This window comes from Pseudonaja textilis, chromosome 3 (genome assembly GCF_049901715.1).
Source record: "Pseudonaja textilis isolate UNSWEBS1 chromosome 3, rPseTex1.2, whole genome shotgun sequence".
Taxonomy (NCBI): domain Eukaryota; kingdom Metazoa; phylum Chordata; class Lepidosauria; order Squamata; family Elapidae; genus Pseudonaja; species Pseudonaja textilis.
The window spans coordinates 68,225,245-68,244,672 of NC_141992.1; the positions used below are offsets into that span (position 1 = coordinate 68,225,245).

A 19,428-nucleotide genomic window follows, 5' to 3' on the forward strand; every position below is an offset into this window, starting at 1 on the left:
ATAGTTTGCCTCTTCCTAATGTTCTTTTTCTTTGTATAGTCTATTATTAATCCTCTTGCATATGCCTTCATTGTATCCCAAACATTCTGCATTGAAGTACCCTCTTTTTTATTTTCACTAAAGAAGAAAGCCAGTTCTTTTTCCATCCATTGTGTGAAGTCTTTTTCCTTTAAGATAGTATTATTTAATGTCCATCTAGATCTTCTTTTTTGTCCTTTCCATTTAATTGTCATTGGATTATGGTCTGCCCATGTACTTGTTTCAATATTTATTTCTTGAATATTAGATATTAATTCTGTTGAGATCCAAATCATATCTATTCTGGACCATGAAAAATGTCTATTTGAATAAAAAGTATATTGTTGAATTTTAGCATTTCTTTCTCTCCATATATCTTTTAAGTTTAATTCATCTATCATTTTGAAAAAGGATTTAGGAGAGTCTTTCTATTTTGTCTTGATGCTGTTGCTGTGTAGTCCAGTTTATTATCTACAATTCCATTAAAATCTCCCATCATAACTATGTTAACATAGTCCAATCCCATTGTTTTCATATGTAATTTTTTATAAAATTCTTCTTGTTTATCATTCAGGGCATAAATTGCAACCAGGAGTGTTTTTGTATTGTTATCCACTATTTCAACCATTAATACTCTTCCGTCTTCATCAGTATAAATCAGTTTTGCTGGAATAGTTTCTTTAATGTACAAGACCACTCTTCTTTTCTTACAATGAGTCAGAGAAGTAAAAATTTTCCCTAGTTTTGGTCGTACCAATAATTGTTGGTGTTGTTTTTTAATGTGTACTTCTTGTAAGCAAATTATGTCAAATTTTGACTTCTCTAATTTGTGAAAAAAATTTCTTCTTTTGGTAGCTGAGTTCAGTCCATTTATATTCATAGAAATCAATTTTTTTTTCCTCCATGATTATATTTTGTATTTAGGTCTAACAGCTCTTGTAGATCTTACTTCACATTGTTCTTTGGTCTCCACTTGTCCACCTACTGCACCTTCTTCTTTTCCCATCCCCCTTTGGTCCTCTTGAGGTTCAGTTGAGATGATATCTTTTTCTGTCTCTATTTCTCTTCTTTTGATAATTCACTGTAGAATACTTCTGCTTTCGCAATTGAGTCAATTCTGTATCTCTGTTCTTGCCATGTAAACATTAATTCTTCTGGAATCAGCCATCTGTAATTCACCTCTTTTTTCAATAACATTTTAGTCAGGAATTGATATTCTCTTCTCATCTCTCTCACTTTTCTGGGTACTTGTTTTAAGACCACAATCTCTTTGTCTTTACATTTCAATGCCTTCTCTCTTGCCACTTGTAATATTTGTGTTTTAATAGTTTTTTGGGTAAATCTGACATGGACCTCTCTTGGTAGATTGTTCCTCATCGCATATTTTGTGAAGACTCGGTGTATCTCATCTACTCCATCCATCATCTTTTCCTCTGTTATTCCCAAAACTCCAGCCAGGATTTCTATCATTACTGCAGCCAAATTTTGTCCTTTTTCTTCCTCTATATTTTGAAATCTGAGATAGAATTCTGACCTGTCCATCTCCCACTTCAACATCCCACTTTTATCTTGTTCAACCATTGTTAATCTGCTATCAATATTTCCAATTGTCTCATCTCTTTGTTTGTCTTTCTCTTCCATTTTTTGAAGTCTCTCATCGTATTTCACCATCATTTGTTGAATATTTTCAATTTTTTCATCAGTCTTCCCAATTCTTTGTTCAATACTCTCCGTTCTTTGTTCAATACTCATTTTAAGTTCTTGAATTCCTTGCATAATCGTCGTTAAATCCACTTGTGCTTTATCTTGCTTTGCCATTGTTAAAAGTCATCCTCCAGCTGATGGGGAGGCAGGAGCAGAGGTTGAAATGCCAGAAGGTAAAATTTTCTTACTCATTTGGGTAGCTCAGGGTGTTCAAGCTCTTTTAATTCAGTGAGTAGAGTGGCCAATTATAATCCAATTAGGAAAAAGGAAAACATAAGAAAAAGCCAATAAAAAATAAAAAGCCCAAAATTAAAAAGAAAAGAAAATTAAAAAGAAAAAAGAGAAGGTTCTTCAGGTTCTTCTAGACCTTAATCCTATTGTGGGATAGTCATTAATGATTCAAGAATAAAAATTTAAAAATAGAGAGAGAGAAAAATAAAACCTAATAATATTAAAAAAATAATAAGAAAAAAAAGAAAAAGAGGTTCTTCAGGTTCTTCACACCTTAATCCAATTGAAAGGTCTCAAAAAATAAAAAAATAGCCATAGAAGTAAATCAAAAATAAGAATGGAAAAGGCAAAAGTCCCAGTAAGAAAAAGAAAAGGATATTCTGAGGCTTTCCCTTTAAAAAAATAAAATAAAAAATAAATAAAAAATAAATATACAAATATTACAAGATACTGTGGGATTGAAGAGGAGGGATAAAACAGCTAAGGGAAAATAAAAAAAGAAGCACACTGCATTTTATTTAATTATCCAAGGCTCTTATTATGGCTTCTCCACAAGTTTCAAAGCCAAACTTCAAATGTTCAATTGATAGTAGAAGTCCCAAAGAACACCTGTAAAAACATTCTCCAGTGTTCTTCCCTCTATCTTATCAAGTTCCAGTGTCCTTGAGAGAGAATTTTTCACAGTCCTCTCAACTTCAGATAAAGTATTTTCAAGCCTCTAGTTGGCAGTGTTACAAAATTTCTTTAATCCACTCCCCCTTCTTTCCCAGTAAAAGCCTAATACACACACACACACACACACACACACACACACACGTATACATGTATATATATATATATATATATATATATATATTTAAAAAAATTACTAAAGGGAGCCTCTATTCTAAAAAAAAATAAGCAATCAAAAAGGAGAAAAAAGAATAGGTAAATATAAGAGAAAAAACCAGTCTAGTTACAATTACTAAATCGCAGTAGAAGTTTATTAAAAAAAAGTAAAAGTAAAAAGCCAAGCCTCACTTTGACATTTCTCTTTAAAAAATCGCCGCTAAATCAATTTTGTCAAGTTTTGTCAAAAATCTTACAGATTTCTTCTTATTCTAGAGTGTCCTTAAGTCCCAAATATTCTTTTTTTTTAAAAGTTATCACCAGCCAATACACTTTCTCTTTCTGTCTCTTCCTTCCGGAGCTGTCCCAGCTTCAGCAGCTTAATGGCTGCCTCTCCGCCAATGGTAAAAGGGCTTCTCCTGGATCAACCAGGGACTTTGCGATGTCCCTGGGATCAGCAGAATGCACCCCTTGCTATCACTGTCTCGACGGTTTAGGTCCGTTGGGACCGACCAGGGGCGAAGATATCAGCTGCGATCTCGGAGCCCCAAGATTGCAGCTGTATCACAGCGACGAAGCTCCGCCTTCCTCATTTTATAATTTTGAGACCACAATTTTTGCCATTTTTCCAAATCAATCCCATATCCAAAATTTTTCCCCAAGCAATCATTGTTTCTTTAACTTGCTCCTCCTCCAATTTAAATTCTAATAGATGTCCATAAAGTTTTAAAATTATCTTTTCATCAGTACCCATAAAAAAATTTTTCTAAGTCAGTCAACTTATCATAAATACCTTCTGCCTTGGAGTCTTTATCAAACCTAGATTGTATTTGCAAATAAGAAAACCAATTTAATTTTTCACCCTGTTCTTCCAACGTTTGCATAGATTTAACTTCACCCTTTTCATTCAATAACTCTCCATATCTAAGTGTTTGTTCCTTTTTATATATTATTGGATGAGAAAAAGCTTCAATAGTTGATATCCATGTTGGAATTTTTAAATAATATTGTCTTTTTATCTTCTCCCAGCTCAAAAACAATGTCTCACGAATATAATGTCTTCTAAAATAACTCTGTGTTTTAGTTCCCTTATACCAGAGAAAGGCATGCCAGCAGCAAGTCATGGCCTTCTAAAGTCAATAATCTACTGTCCCATAGTGTTATCCATTCCTTTACCCACATCAGACTTGTCACCTGGTAATACAGCTCCCAACTGGGCAAGGCAAACCCTCCTCTTATTCTTGCATCTTGTAACAGCTTTAATTTTATTCTTACTTTTTTACCCTGCCAAATACATTTCAACACAATTCCATTTAAATGTTCAAAAAACTCTTTCCCTAATCAAATAAGAATTGTCTGGAATAAATATAAAACTCTAGGCAATATATTCATCTTAATTGTGGATATTCTCCCAATCAATGATAGTTGCAATTTGTCCCATTTCATCAAATCTGTCGCAATCTGCTGTTTGAAGTTAACATAGTTATCTTCCTTCAGGGTACTGCATCTTGGTGTAATATAAATCCCTAAGTATTTAACCTTGTTCGTGACCTGTATTTTTAAAGTTTCTTCCAACTCTTTCTTTTGTCTTGTAAACATATTCTTTGTTAATATCTTTGTTTTGTCTTTATTTATTATCAAACCTGCTACTTTTCCATATTCTTCTATTTTTTCTATTAATTTGGGTGCTGTTTCCATTGGGTCTTCTAATATAAATACCAGGTCATCTGCAAAAGCTTGCAATTTATACTTCTCCTTTTTAATTTTCATTCCTTTTATTTCTTTTTCTTCTCTGATATTCCTGTTCAACACTTCCAATGTTAACACAAACAGCAGAGGCGACAATAGACAGCCTTGCTTTGTCCCTTTTCTTATAATCTATGGATTCTGTTAATTCTGCATTCACCATCACCTTTGCAGTTTGTTCATGATATATTGTTTCAATGGCTTGAATAAATTGCTTACCAAAGCCCATTTGTATCACTTGCAGTAAAACAAATCTCCAATTCACATTGTCAAAGGCTTTTTGAGCATCTAGAACATCAAGGCCATTTGCTTTTCAGGGTGTGCTTCATAATATTCCAGAGTATCCAAAATGATTCTCACATTGTCCTTGATTTATCTCTTTGGCAGAAATCCATTTTGTTCAGTATGAATAAAATTATTTAAGCATCTTTTTAGTCTTTATGCCAAAGAGATGAACTTTTACTTATTATTTCTTGGAGAGAACACCCTGAAAAAATGAAAGTGGACTAAAAGTGGAGAGGAAAGAGTTTAAGCGGCGTGATTAATTGTCAAAGTGAAAGTTTGGTTCTTTTTTTCCTTTTTTATTGAAGTTTTGAACTTGGCAAAGCTGTTTTACTTTAATCTGGACTGGTACTTTTTAATCTTTTTATTTCTGTTTGTATTTCTTTCTCCTTTTTTAACAATCCTTTTGAAAATTCTTTTTTGACTAAGACTCTTCTACTTGATTTAAAATTTATTTTTCTCCCTTTAAAAAGGGGGGGGGAGATTTTACTTCTTTTTTTCTTTTAGTTCCTGGTTGTAGATTGAGGAGGGGGAAGTGAAAGTGAAGGAAAGTAAGTAGCACTGCCACCCAGAGGCTTGGATACATTGTTTCTTTTTTCTTTCACTAGTTTGTGTTACAATCAAGGACTCTGAGCTGTGTATTGGGAAAGATAGAGATGAGCATGGAGGTTTGTTTATTCAGGTGCTCATTTCTGAACAAAAAGCTGGAGTCTGGAGTTGAAGTTGAAAGAAAGATTGAAGTGACCTTGAAAAACTCTCAGCTGAATTATAAAAGAGGCTTGGATATTTGGTGGCAGAGGCTTGTTTTATATTAGAATTGCTTTATACCTTTTGCCTCCCTTTCTACCCCCCCACCCCCCCACACACACACTAGTGGTGCTCTCTTTTTCTCTTTAATTGGATCTTAAGTTTTTAAACCAGGAACCTTTTATTTTGGTTTTCTTTTTATTTATTAAGAGGAACATATAGAATATTTTTCTTTTTTCCTTTTTCCTTTTTGATTTTTTACATCTACCATTGCAAATAACTGGATTAAGATATACAAGTGCCTGAAGAGTTTCTTTTTCCTTTTTTCCTTTGGAGTGGCAACTGTTTGCCTTTGGGTTTTTTTTTTCTTTTTCCTGTTTCCTCTTTTTTTTCTTTTTTCTTTTTTCTCTCTCTTTCTTTACAGATAAGCAATACAAGATGAGTAGAAAGACAACAGCCTCAGCTTCTTCGATACCAACCCCCTCACCATCTGGAGGACAATGATCTATACAGACAATATTACAACAGGAAAAAGAGAAAGAGAAACAAGTGACATTACAGATGATCATGCAAGGAATACAGAAAATTGAGCAAAAAATTGAAAAGACAGATGAAAAAGTGGAAAATATTTAACAGATGATGATGAAGTATGAAGACAGATTCAAAAAAATTGAAGAAGATATACAAAGAGATAAGAAATTTGGAGATATTGATATTTATTTGAGCAATATCGAGAAGGGCAGGGGTGAATCATTAGGATGGGAAATAGACAAATCAGAATTTTACTTAAGATTTCAAAATATAGAAGCAGGGAAAGGTGAAAACCTCACTGAAATAATGGCAGAAATATTGGCAGAAGCCACTGGAAATAACTAAAGAAAAAATGATGGATGGAATGGATGAAGTGTTTCGTGTCTACACAAGATATCCAATGAGGAATAGACTACCAAGAGAAGTTCACATCAGATTTACTAAGAAGATTATTAAGACACAGATACTCCAGGTGGTGAGAGAGAAAACACTAAAATATAAAAATAAAGAAATTGTGGTGCTGAAACAGATACCAAGAAGAGTAAGAGAGATGAGAAGAGAATATTTGTTCTTGACTAAAGAGCTACTTAAAAGAGGAGTAAACTACAGATGGTTGATGCCAGAAGGCCTTTTGTTCACTTGGCAGGAACAAAGACACAGAATTGACACAGTTGGAAAAGCTGAGCTATTCTACTTAGAATTCTTTAGAGAAAAGGAGGAAGAAAAAAGAAAGGAAGAATTCACTAACTGAATTCCAAGAGAAGTGTATAGCAGTAATTGAAAAAGAAAAAGAAGAAGGTGCAGTAGGTGGTGAACCCAGAGAACAATGAGAATTGAGTTCTACTAGAGCAATAAAACCCTCTTATAAAGCTTAAAATGGATGAAAGAAAATTGATTACGATTAACATAAATGAATTTAATTCAGCTATTAAAGAAAGGGAAGTATTTCACAAATTAGATAAATTAAAATTTGGTATAATCTGCTTACAAGAAGTACATAATAAAAAGCAGCATGAATATATACTAAAACGGTTATTTGGCATGGGTCGCCGAACCGGTGGCAATCCCTGGCTGGTCACGCCCCCAACCCGGTCATCCGGTTGCTCACTAGCTTTCTGTTCCCCACGTCCTCTTTCTCCCCGGGGAAAAGGAAGAAAGGCATGGACTCTGCAAGTATCACTTTCCCCATGTGAGTTAAAGTGTCTGGAGTGAGAAAGAGTGTGGTCTGACAGAGGGGGTGGGGGTGAATCAAGCTTTGGAGCACTTTTGCAACGTAAAAGAAATGCATTTTGGAAGCAGGTCATTTAAAAACTTCTCCAAGGATTCCCCATGGATGCTGCAACTATCCTTTTCCCTTTTTGAGTTAAAATGCTGGAGTGAGAAGGAGTGCTGTCTGACAGAGGGGGTGGAGGAATCCACTCAAGCCTTGGAGAAATGTAAAGGAGCTGCTTCCAAAATGCTTGTCTGTTAAATGCTCTGTGTGCCTGTGTGTGTGTGTCTGTGTGTGTGTATGAGAGAGAAAAAAAGAAAGAAAGAAAGAAAGAAAGAGAATTAAAGAAAGAAAGAAGAAGGTAGAGAAAGAAAGAAAAAAATAGGAAGTGAGAGAGAGATAAAACTCTGTGGTATTCTTTTTAATTGTTCCATTATTTATCATGTGTTAATATTTTACACCATCCCTACACCTAGAGTGATTTTTCTGCCTTTCTTTTGCCCAAAGCTACCACATATTTTTCAGGGTTTACATGCATTCAATGTCAAAAGTCCAGAGCATAAAATACACATGTCTTTAACAAGAGTTGAAAGGGACCTTGGAGGTCTTCTAGTCCAACCCCCAGCTCAGGCAAGAAAACTGAGGATGACAAACTCTGAGTAGAAATCCTGGGAAAGGTGTCAGAATAATACTTAGAAGGGAGCTTGGGGTGAACTCTATACCATTTCAGAGAAATGGCTGGGAGGGGAGGGGCCAGGTGAGGCACCCCTTGATGTGAGTGACATTAAGTTGGCCACGCCCACCCAGTCACAAGACCACTAAGCCACACCCACCCAGTCACATGACCACAAGCCATGCCCACCAAATAAGCCACGCCCACAGAGCCGGTAGTAAAAAAATTGAGTTCCACCACTGCATGCTTCCTTCCGCAGATGAGCTTTATGGGGATGCTGACTTCATTTTCCAGCAGAACTTGGCACCTGCCCACACTGCCAAAAGCACCAAAACCTGGTTCAATGACCGTGAGATTACTGTGCTTGATTGGCCAGCAAACTCGCCTGACCTGAACCCCATAGAGAATCTATGGGGCATTGCCAAGAGAAAGATGAGAGACATGAGACCGAACAATGCAGAAGAACTGAAGGCCTCTATTGAAGCATCCTGGTTTTCCATAACACCTCAGCAGTGCCACAGGCTGATAGCTTCCATGCCACGCTGCATTGAAGCAGTAATTGCTCCAAAAGGGGCCCAAACAAAGTACTGAGTACATATGCATGCATATACTTTTCAGAGGTCCGATATTTTTCTATGTACAATCCTTGTTTTATTGATTGCATGTAATATTCTAATTTTCTGAGATTGTGGATTTGGGGTTTTCATGAGCTGTAAGCCATCATCATCACAATTATGACAAATCATGGCTTGAACTATTTTGCTTTGCATGTAATGAGTCGATCTCATATATTAGGTTCACCTTTTAAGTTGCATTACTGAAATAAATGAACATTTGCACGATATTCTAATTTTTCAAGTTTCACCTGTATATATAAAAAGAAATAATTTGGGATATGCCAAAAATTATACGCAAAAACTAAACTAAGGGAAGACAATCTGTGCCCCTTCAAATGTTGGTTTTTCACCTAATATTCCATTAATATCGCCCATCTGAGTGGATCTTGCATGGAGCTTCATCTGTATAACATGTGTAAATTGAGCCATGATCTTTCTTGAAGTTTCCTCAGATTCAAGAGGGTTGGCATTAGGCCAACTTTCCTCCTGACTATATCAGCTTTCTCACATTGAGCTTTTGTTTTCCTGTAAAAAAATAAAAGCAGTCATTTTCTGAGGCCAAGAGAGTGACAGGATATATAAATCTCAGAATTCATCATTCTTTTATACTATTGCTTGAAAGATTTGAAGAGAAAGTTGGAGAAAATGAAATGTGATGGATTTCTAGAATTTTCAGAATGAGGTTTATGTATTAGCAAGCAGAAGTGAACAAACTGAATTTAGCTCACATTACTTTGACAGTGTCATAGTAGCTAGCAGCACACACACCTAAGGTTGTTTGATCTTGAAAAGACTACTAGGATTGGATCCATTTAGTACTTAAATAGGAAACTATCCCAAAATCTTAATGCTATGCAATAAACTCGGGTATAAAACGCCTCCATGAATAATCAAAATGTTATCTCGCATACCTTATGAAATCATAATATATTTTCTCCTCTTTTAGAATTTTCACAATACACGAAAACACACCAACATATGACAACTAGACTTATTTATGAAATCTTTTTTTCTTTCAGCTCTGATGAAGCTTTCAGCAAAGTAAATTTAAATTACCGCACAGAAAATGGGCTATCTCTTTTACATCTGTGTTGCATTTGCAATGGTAAGTATTTCAGCCAGTATCATCCTTGTTGCTATGGTAATTATTTTATTTGATTTTAATAAATCACATTAAAACTATTACAATTTGTTAATTTTCAACACTAATCTGATTTAATCATGCAGTGATCGGGTGACAATAGCAAAATTGCTTCAACAAAATAGAAATACAGATGATGGTGATATTTAGAAAAGTCATTTTTGGGGGCTTATACGCCTTAAACTCAGATACAAATTAAAACAGGAAAAAAATAACAGAGCTATGGAGAAGAAGCAACCATAGTTTTCAGCTAATGTAAAAATGGGTTGTTATTGTAATTCAGGGGTATCAAACTCAATTTCACTGAGGACCACATTAGGATTGGTTTAGGGCAAGTAGGGGCATGGCCATGGTGGATGTGGCCATAGTGGGCATGACTTGGGACTCCGCTTCCACAGGCCTGGTTTAGAAAAAATAGGGAGGTGTACATTTCTGTGGTTTTGTTTTTTTAATACTTACTTGATCTATTTGATCTTCTTATAAGAGAGATACCAGATCAAGAAACTGACTCCATAGGAAGATTAGAACTACAAAATTGTTGGCATAGGCTATAGTAGCAGAATCCTGCAAGCCTGAAAGATAAAATATTTTACTCTTCCTCCCTTTTATAATCTTCTGAAACAAGGACAGCCTCCTGGGCCACTCTGGAGGCCCCGTTTTGGGTCTGGAAGGCCTCCTGGAGGACTCCAGAGGCCAAAAGCAGTTGCGGGGAGAACACCCGTCTCGTCCATGCCCCATTTTTGCTAGCAGAGGCACCGCAGGCTGGTCCTTTGTTATTTCCAGAATGGCCCTGCAGGCCAGATCCAGCCTGCAGACCTTGAGTTTGACACCCCTGCCGTAATTTAATAAAGAAATAATAGGTTACAGATTTTATAATATCAGTAGGTAACATCTCATCCAATGATGTATGACAGAATGTTTTGTAAATGCTATGATCTTTTTCAACAACTTGGGTATTCTACCCTTATTTGCACATTCAGAATCTGCTCTGAATGACTTAATCCTCCATAACTTATCAGAAGAGTCAGTTTATAAGAGCTACTGGTACAAGGAGGTATAGACAATCTCTTGTATTGGAATATATCATTTTCCTAGTCAAAAGGCACAATTGAATTTATCCCAAATATATAGCTTTTTTTTTCCAATATGGCATATTAAGGGAAGTATCCAAGTAATTTCATTAGACTTCTAAATTTAAATACATTACTAATCTGAAGAATAGGCACTTTTATCTGCTTGTATCTGATATATTTAAGTTACTTCTGTGACCAATATTTATTTCACAGGACATAAAACACATGTTCGGACTCTTATGCTAAAAGGGCTGCGTCCCTCTAGGCTGACAAGAAATGGATTTACAGCTCTGCATTTAGCAGCTTACAAGGTAAACAGGATTACCTTAATTAACTGTATCTGATTTCAAAAGAGCTTGATTCTCATGTTTCCTGGAGGATATATTTTTCAGTTATCATTCCATGACAAACTTTAATCAAGGGCAATTTTCATTAGTGTAATAACATAAATATGGCACCTAAGACAATAACACATTATTGATTTATCTAGCTCAGCATAATTTTTTATTTGCCAATCTGTTCTCTGAAATGTTGGTGACTCCAGCTCTCATGATCTTCAGCCAGAGTAGAAAATTCTAGTAACAATATACTTGTTTGGAAAACAGCAAACTATACCCAACAGCTATAGTTTTCCAGGTTTTCTTAAGAGTTCCTTTTTCAGATCTACCTGAGATGCTTGGAGCTTTCTTCAACAAAACATGTGGTCTACCACTACACTTCCCATAATGTTTTGATAAAATACTTATTTACTTTTCCAAATTTCAGGACAAAGCAGAACTTTTAACAGCTTTACTGCACAGTGGAGCTGATGTTCAACAAGTTGGTTATGGAGCACTTACCGCTCTTCATATTGCTACAATAGCTGGTCATCATGAGGTATGCCTACTTACATGGATATATTGTAGTTATAATTAGAATTAAAAACAAGATAGATATGAAATGAGTTGTTCACAGTGATGGTCAACAACATCAAAATGATAGGTGTGACTGAGTGCTGGAAGCCCTGTCCCTTTAAAACATGAACTGTATCACATATTAAAAGGAGTGGGGATTCAATTATCCAATATCTACCATTTCGATGTTGATCTAAAAGTACCCCTTTGCATTTGAGCAGATTTCCTACTGATTAAATAGATTTACCTTTCATTTAGGGGTGGTTCTGTGCTGCTGAATATTATTGTGAATCTGTTTCAAGAAAAGTATTTAGAAATATTTTAAAAATTTCTATAACATAAATTTAGAAATGTAAATTTCTAAAACAAAAATAATTAAAAATAATTGTTGTGTTCTAAACAGAAATGCTATCTATAAATGTCTAGTGTCTAAATGTTCTAATATTATTTTCTGCTAAGATACATATTACACAAAATATCTATGAGTGCCTGGAGGCTGTATAGGCTTGGATGGGAAAAAGCTGTCTCTGACTCAGTCTTACCGTGATCAAGTGACCAAGGGTGTTTGAGCCAACCAGATCAGGACATGTTTGAAGTGTATAAACCACTGACTGAATGCCCCTTTTTAGCACACTGTGATTGGCCTATTAAAGAGAACACTCTGTTATGTCAACTTCTAATTGTTTTTGAAGAAGTAGAGAGCAGAAACAACAGTGTGGATGGGCCACTAATTACACATTGGACCAATTCCGATGATATGCTCACTATATTTTATGGGTATATCATGGATGCAGTTGATTGCACATGTAGCTCCTTTCCCTGGCTTTGTCAGGCCTTCACAGCTTGCCAACTGCCATTTTTGGATTCTTGTCTCATCTGCCAACATCTCTGCTCTAACTAGAAGGCCTCTAACAGAGGGTGGAAGTTACGAGCAGATGACATCACAACCAGAAAACAAATAGAAAACCCACCAGCAGTGGCCATTGGGAAACTCTGCCTGGCTGCAGGAAGGTGCCAGCTCATACAAGCACTTGCCTTCACGACAACCTATAAACTATAGTGAGCATATATTCCCAACACAGTTATCCTATTACTCTGCTACATTTATCAGTAAAACTTCATTTTTCAGTCAGAAAATATACTGTGGAGATTGTTAATTTATCTGTGATACAAGTAGAGTGTAGGTGAAATAGATAACAGAAAGATGATAGATGAGAACTTGCTGCAGGCTTCTAAAATCATAAGCAAAATGTTTCCACAAGTTCAGTTTGTAGCACAGATGGTAATATATAAATGGATTTGTAACACTCTTTCTTCCTTCTCAGCTTGATCTAAAGCCTGATCAGTCAGAAAAGATAAACATTTCTGCCAAAACAATCTATTGCTCAGCTTCACATATTGTATTTTTGTTTACAGCTGTAAACAAGTGCTGTTGTGAAAGTGCTGTGGTCTTTCTCTTATGATTACACACTGAGTTATAACCTCTGAGGGTGAATCAAAGGCTGCTGTAGTAACTAGAAAGTTATTATCATTTGGAAATGTGTTTTACATTAATTCTGAACTCTCCTGAATTCCTTCCTGGGCTAATCCAGATGGGCTTTGGACCTACGTTCTCCTGAAGGACTCATGTGGCCCTCCTAATATTTTTTTCTGTGAACCAATCCAAAATCTTATAGTAATACACACTTTATAATGTCACACATATCACTTATTGTGTGTCTCTTTAATCGTTGCCATATAAATGCTCCAATATATTCTTTTCCAGTAGAGGTAGTCCTTAATTTACAACAGTTCATTGGGTGGCTGTTTGAAGTTACAACGGCACTGAAAAAGGAGACTTGTGACCATTTTCCACACTTATGACCATTACAGCATCTGCATGCTGCAATGTAAATGCGATTTACATTTGCATGCTTGACAACGGACTCACATTTATGATGGTTGCAGTATCTTAGAGTCATGTGATCCCCTTTTGCGACTTTCTGACAAGCAAAGTCAATGGGGAAACCAGGGTCACTTAACAACTGTGAGACTAATTTAAGAACTGCAATGATTCACTTCATAAATCTGGTGAGAAAAGTCATAAAATGGGACAATACTCATTTAACAAATTTCTCCCTTAGCCACAAAATTTGGGGGCTCAGTTGTGTGTGTACATTGAGCACTATCTGTATTTCATAAACATGTGGTAAACAAAATATTTTTTGTAGTAAAAAGTAAAAACATATATACCTCATAGAAACCTTTTCATGAAATCAGTAGGAAGAATGAAAACGTAGGTCATACTCAAATGAAATTTCATTGGTGAAAAGGGTATGTTTTAAACACAGTCTAATAGTCAGTTCCTGTTATTCCCTTTAAAAGGAAGAAAGGAAAAAATGTTTATCTAAACTTATAGATTTTAAAGAACTGTCCTTATTACTCTCATAAAAGCAAGTAATTTGTCACTATCTTTTAAGCTTATGTATATACATATGTGTGTGTATCTGTATGTATGAATGCTCTTTTCCAATTGTTAGTAAATGTGACTTCCAGATACTGGGGGATTGGATAACTTTATAGTCTGCTGTAAATCATTGTTATTGATATGCAGTGTTACCTATTTCATACCTAGATAGAACTGAACTGTATAGATCAAGATCTAAATGGATGTGTAGTGTGATGAACTGTTCTACCGATTGATAATGATTAGAAATGGAAAAATTACATTTTTCATTTTCTTCTCCAGCTTTATGTTGTTATATGCAGATTAACTAATCAAACTACCCAACTTTAAGATTATTTAAAATCATTTAGATTAAAGGCTTCAAATTCAAAAACCCTTGGGTCTATATTAAGATGTTAAATTTTTGTTCTTAGATTGTGACATATATTGCATATTACTTCATATTCTCAAGATTTAATTACATAGCAAGGAGAAACAAATTCAGGTCAGCCTGCATACATATGAAATCACTCTATATGCTGTTTCCCAAGTATCTGAAATAATCTTTCTTTGTCTGAGAAATATATCCTTTCTTCATTTGAATGTCAGCTTGACATTCAGAGGACAATCATGTGCATATTTACTCAGAACGAAGCCTCACTGAGTTTAATGGGACTTAGATCCAGATAAATGAGTCTAGGACTACAGACCTAGTAGTTTTTCTTAAAAGATGGTTCTTTTTCTATCTTTATATATTCAGAAATACACAGACAGAAGGCACATACAATATCTAAACATAATGTATTCAGGTATGTTATATCAAGTATGAAGGCTGCAAACACATAAAATTTGGCATGTGTTTTTTCTGAATTAAGAAATGCAAGAAGCAATTTATTTGATTGCTAGCTAGAGCCAAGGTTGACTAGGAGAATATCAGTCATATTTAGTATTCATATATCAACAAAGATGTAATGTCACAGCATAACTTATATTTCTGTTTATATATGATATTCTTACAGTTAAGATAAAGTGCTTTCTAAACCACAGTGGCATTTTTATTATTAACAGGAAAGTTTTACTGAAACAATCCATTAATTTAAACTACTTTTTATTTCATTGTGACCATCTCTTAATCTTAAATCCTGGCCTACTGCATGTTCATTAAACTCTAGTTAATTTCTGGGATTATTTAATTTTCCTCATCTCGTGTATTCAGTGGTGTGCTACCTGGGGATAAAATCATTCACTGTGTAAGAACCTTATGCTATCATAAATTTAGTAACAGCTGCAGCTCTGGCATGTTGGCAGATCTGGATGAAATAATGAGATGAAATCCATCCAGTGCATAATTAATATGCTTAGTATTTCTACTTGTATTTTATACAAAAACTAAGCCCAACCAAATGGAACTACAGTTAACCCAGAATTAATTATTCTTTCCACATTCACATCTTATTACAAAGAGAAATCAAATCTGCATGCTGATAAATATGTTTATATGTGTTCATTAAAATACTGTGGTATTGCATATTGCCATTTCCTACAACTTACACTCATATTACATGAATGGGATGATTCAGGATGAAAATAGGGATAGTGTAGCAGAATATACAGTATGTATAGGCAGGGTGTCTCAGGAGGTTTATAAGGCAGAGGTGGTATTCAGCAGGTTCTGACCAGTTCTGGAGAACCGGTAGCAGAAATTTTGAGTAGTTCGGAGAACCAGCAAATACCACCTCTAACTGGAGATTTTACAGTATCCTTCCCCTGCCACACCCACCAAGCCACACCCACAGATCCGATAGTAAAAAAATTGAATTCCACCACTGTTATAAGGAAACAAATAATGACATGAGTCTGATGACATCATCACACAAATGCCACAACTTATATTATTGCATCAAACATCATTTTATACACATACACACATGCACACACACAATTGCAGCATTTCTGTGATTACAATATCATTTCTGTGTCATCATTTTGATATTACCATGGTTCATTGCAGAGGCTGCTGTGAGCAAATAGTTCTCAGCCATGTATTACAGATGCTGCTGTGAGCAAATAGTTTCGGCCATGTAATGTCTGTTGGCCTAGAAGTAGGCCATGAGACTCTTCGGCTTTGTTAAAAAAATAAAACTAAAATTGAAATTTGCATCACATTGCCATCCACCAATTTGATTCCAACTCAATTTAGTTTGATCACAACAATATCAAAAAGCATTTTGTATAGAACTGCATAACATATTTGATACCCTATGATAAAGTAAGGTGATGACAATGTGGAGGAGTAGTTGTGTAAAGCCAGAGCACCATCAGCACTTTGACAAACAAAAAAAAAGCACCCCAAAACCAGTTTGGTCTAGTGGTTAAGGTACCAGGCTCGAAACTGGAAGACTGTGAGTTCTAGTGCTACCTTAGCAGTGGTGGTATTCTATCAGTTTGGCTGAACCAGTAACTCTAAGGATCATCTGTGTGCGAACTGGTTCTCTCCAATGATCAGCTGCTGGGCCCTCCTGCCTGCCCCAGCTCTATACTGACCTTTATTTCCTGGTTTTGAAGCTCAGCTGCTTTGCGTGGCACAGCAGATTGCTGCGTGTCAGCTATTGAAGACATAGGGAGAGTTCAGGATTGCAGGAGAAAGTTAATAGGAAACCCTCTGTGCACGCGCAAAGCACGCCCACCAAGCCATGCCTACAGAACTGGCTGGTAAGAATTTTTGAAACCCACCACCTTAGCCAGTCATTGTTTCTCAGCAAACCCACTTCTCAGAATTGTGGGAAAAATAGGAAAAGGAAGGAGTAGTAGGTATGTTCCCAGCCTTGAGTTATTTATAAGAATAATTCTAAACACCATAATATGCCGTAATGATACAGTTCTTTTCACAGCATCAAATTATTACTGCTGGAAAGGCATATAGAGAATTTACAGTGAATATCACAATGTGTATACAAATACATAAACAGTGTGTGTAAACATTATGATGACCTCCCTGGAATAATGTCTGGTTTTAGTGGGGGTTTTTCGGTCATTTTCATGGTGCTACAATCTCCACCTAACAGGCAAGTATCAAAGTTATCCCAATCTGCCAAATGAATGTTGACTATTACATAAAAACATAGTTGCTATTACTTACTAATTCAGGGATGTCAAACTCAATTTAATTGAGGGCTGCAGCAGGGTTGTGTTTGACCTTGGGGTGATGTGGTGGGTATGGCCAGGGTAGGCATGGCTAGCTCAACATCATGCTTGTCGGGGGCACCTTTGGTGGCCTGAGTGTTCTGCCAGCAATAATGAGCTCCCAAGCTCCATTTCTGGCTGCGACAACCTCCTGCAACTCTCTGCCAGTAAAAGCAGAGCTCAGGAGGGCCGCACACAGCCACAGGCCAGCTCCTCGTTATTTCCAGGGTGGGCCATGGGCCAGATCTAAGCATCCCACGGGCCTTGAGTTTGACACCCCTGTACTAGATGGATTAAATAAATAAATAAATAAACAATAATAATTCAGGAAAAAAGTATTAATAAAGCAAAGCAAAACTCAGCATACACTTTAAAAAGGTAAAAATTATATCCAAGGGAATCAGAAAACATCATCAAATGTCATTAAAATTTCAACACAACAATATAAACTTTGCTGCCTGCCTAAACCATAAGAGATAGTATGCTGTAGTTCGGTCCTATAATTCCTTAGTACAGGCAGTCCTTGACTTACGAACACTACTGGGGCCAGAATTTATGTTGCTAAGCAAGGCAGTAGTTAAATGAGTCATACCTGATATTATAACTTTTTTTTGCCATGGTTGTTAAGTGAATCACTGCAGTTGTTGACTGAATCACATGGTCATTAATCACATGGGTTCCCCCACTGATTTTGCTTGGTAGCTGGGAAGTTGCACATGGTGATTACATAATCTTGGGAGGCTGCAACCATTGTAAATGCATGCTGGTTGCCAAGCACCCATATGACCAAGGGGATACTGTGATGTTTGTAAGGGCAAGGACAAGTCATAAGTCACTTTTTTCAGCAATGTTGTAAATTTGAACAGCTGTTAGATGAATGATTATAAATCCAGAACTACCTATATGAGTGCTGTTGAAAAGCTCTGATGTAAGTGTTCCAAAACTGGTGTTATATGGATGATCTAGATTCAGATAACCTCCATTGTCTGTAATTTTCAAAACTACACTTGAAGTAGCTCAATTCGAGGACAATGCAGGAAAATCTGATGACCTGTTTTAGTTCCAAGTACACCCAACTGCTCAAGTAGAAAAATTGGCCACCAAACAGCCTATTCCCATAAATTACTACTGTAAATATTACTGCTTTCTTATTTATTTATTTATTTATTTGTTTATTTATTTATTTATATTGCCGCCTATTCTCCCATGGTTACTCTAGGCGGCTTACACAATGTAAAATCATATTTAAAACAAAAAATAAAAATAAAAAACAATAAAAACTAACAAAAAGAATCAAATAAATTAATAAAGTACAATAGAACAAAATCTGAAGAAAAAAAATCACCCCTCAACTTCCACCCACCCCATCCCGAAGACAGCAGATCACACTAGCCATTTGATGGGCTCTATCCTGCTCTGGAGTCCCCAGACCCACTGGCAGAACCAGGTCTTCAGTGCCTTCCGGAAGAGAGCTAGAGTGAGGGACATTCTAATCTCTGGGGAAATGATATTCCAGGGAGAGGGAGCCACCCCGGAGAAGGCCCTTCTTCTGGGTCCTACCAGGTGTATCTCCCTCAGGGATGGGACCCACAACATTCCCTGCCTCCCTGCTCTAATGGGTCAGAGACTTATTACCAGGGACACTTTATTTGGGTTAAGAATTTCTTCTTCAGTCCCAAACAAGAAAGGACTAGAACTTTAACATTAAAAAAAAATAGTTTAGCTTCATAAAACTTTCTTCTAAGAACCTGCTGCAATTTGAAATGAAATTAGTATGAAGAAGTATCTTGCCACTCAAGAAAGTTCATATTCATTCTACTATGAATGCATTCAATGCAGGAACAGCAATTGTTTTCCAATTTACCTCCAAGCATTTAGTTCTATTTCAGGATATATTCCAATATAGCAATTACCACTTAATGTAGACTGGATTTTGCCTAACAATATAGAAATGCTTGACCAACTATGTCTAATTCTGAAAACAGAGTGAACTGCACTCTTTCAGCAGCAACATCATGTGGTAAATAATGAGCTGCCAACTGGAATTACAAGAAGAACAATAAGCATTATGAACCTTATATAAAAAAATCTACACCTGTCAGACTGTTATAAGAATTAACTGAGCC

At 36.0% G+C, this 19,428-nt stretch overlaps 1 protein-coding gene across 2 annotated transcripts in view; it reads left to right on the forward strand.

Moving 5' to 3' along the window:
- LOC113436045 (serine/threonine-protein kinase TNNI3K) overlaps positions 1 to 19,428 on the forward strand; it is a 256,652-nt gene that overhangs the window by 43,311 nt on the left and 193,913 nt on the right. For both annotated transcript variants that reach the window (XM_087930027.1, XM_026700174.2), the window contains 3 exons: positions 9,607 to 9,692; positions 11,015 to 11,112; positions 11,567 to 11,677. In XM_087930027.1, the coding sequence (XP_087786153.1) occupies positions 9,607 to 9,692; positions 11,015 to 11,112; positions 11,567 to 11,677 (295 nt within the window). The remainder of the gene's footprint in view (positions 1 to 9,606; positions 9,693 to 11,014; positions 11,113 to 11,566; positions 11,678 to 19,428) is intronic.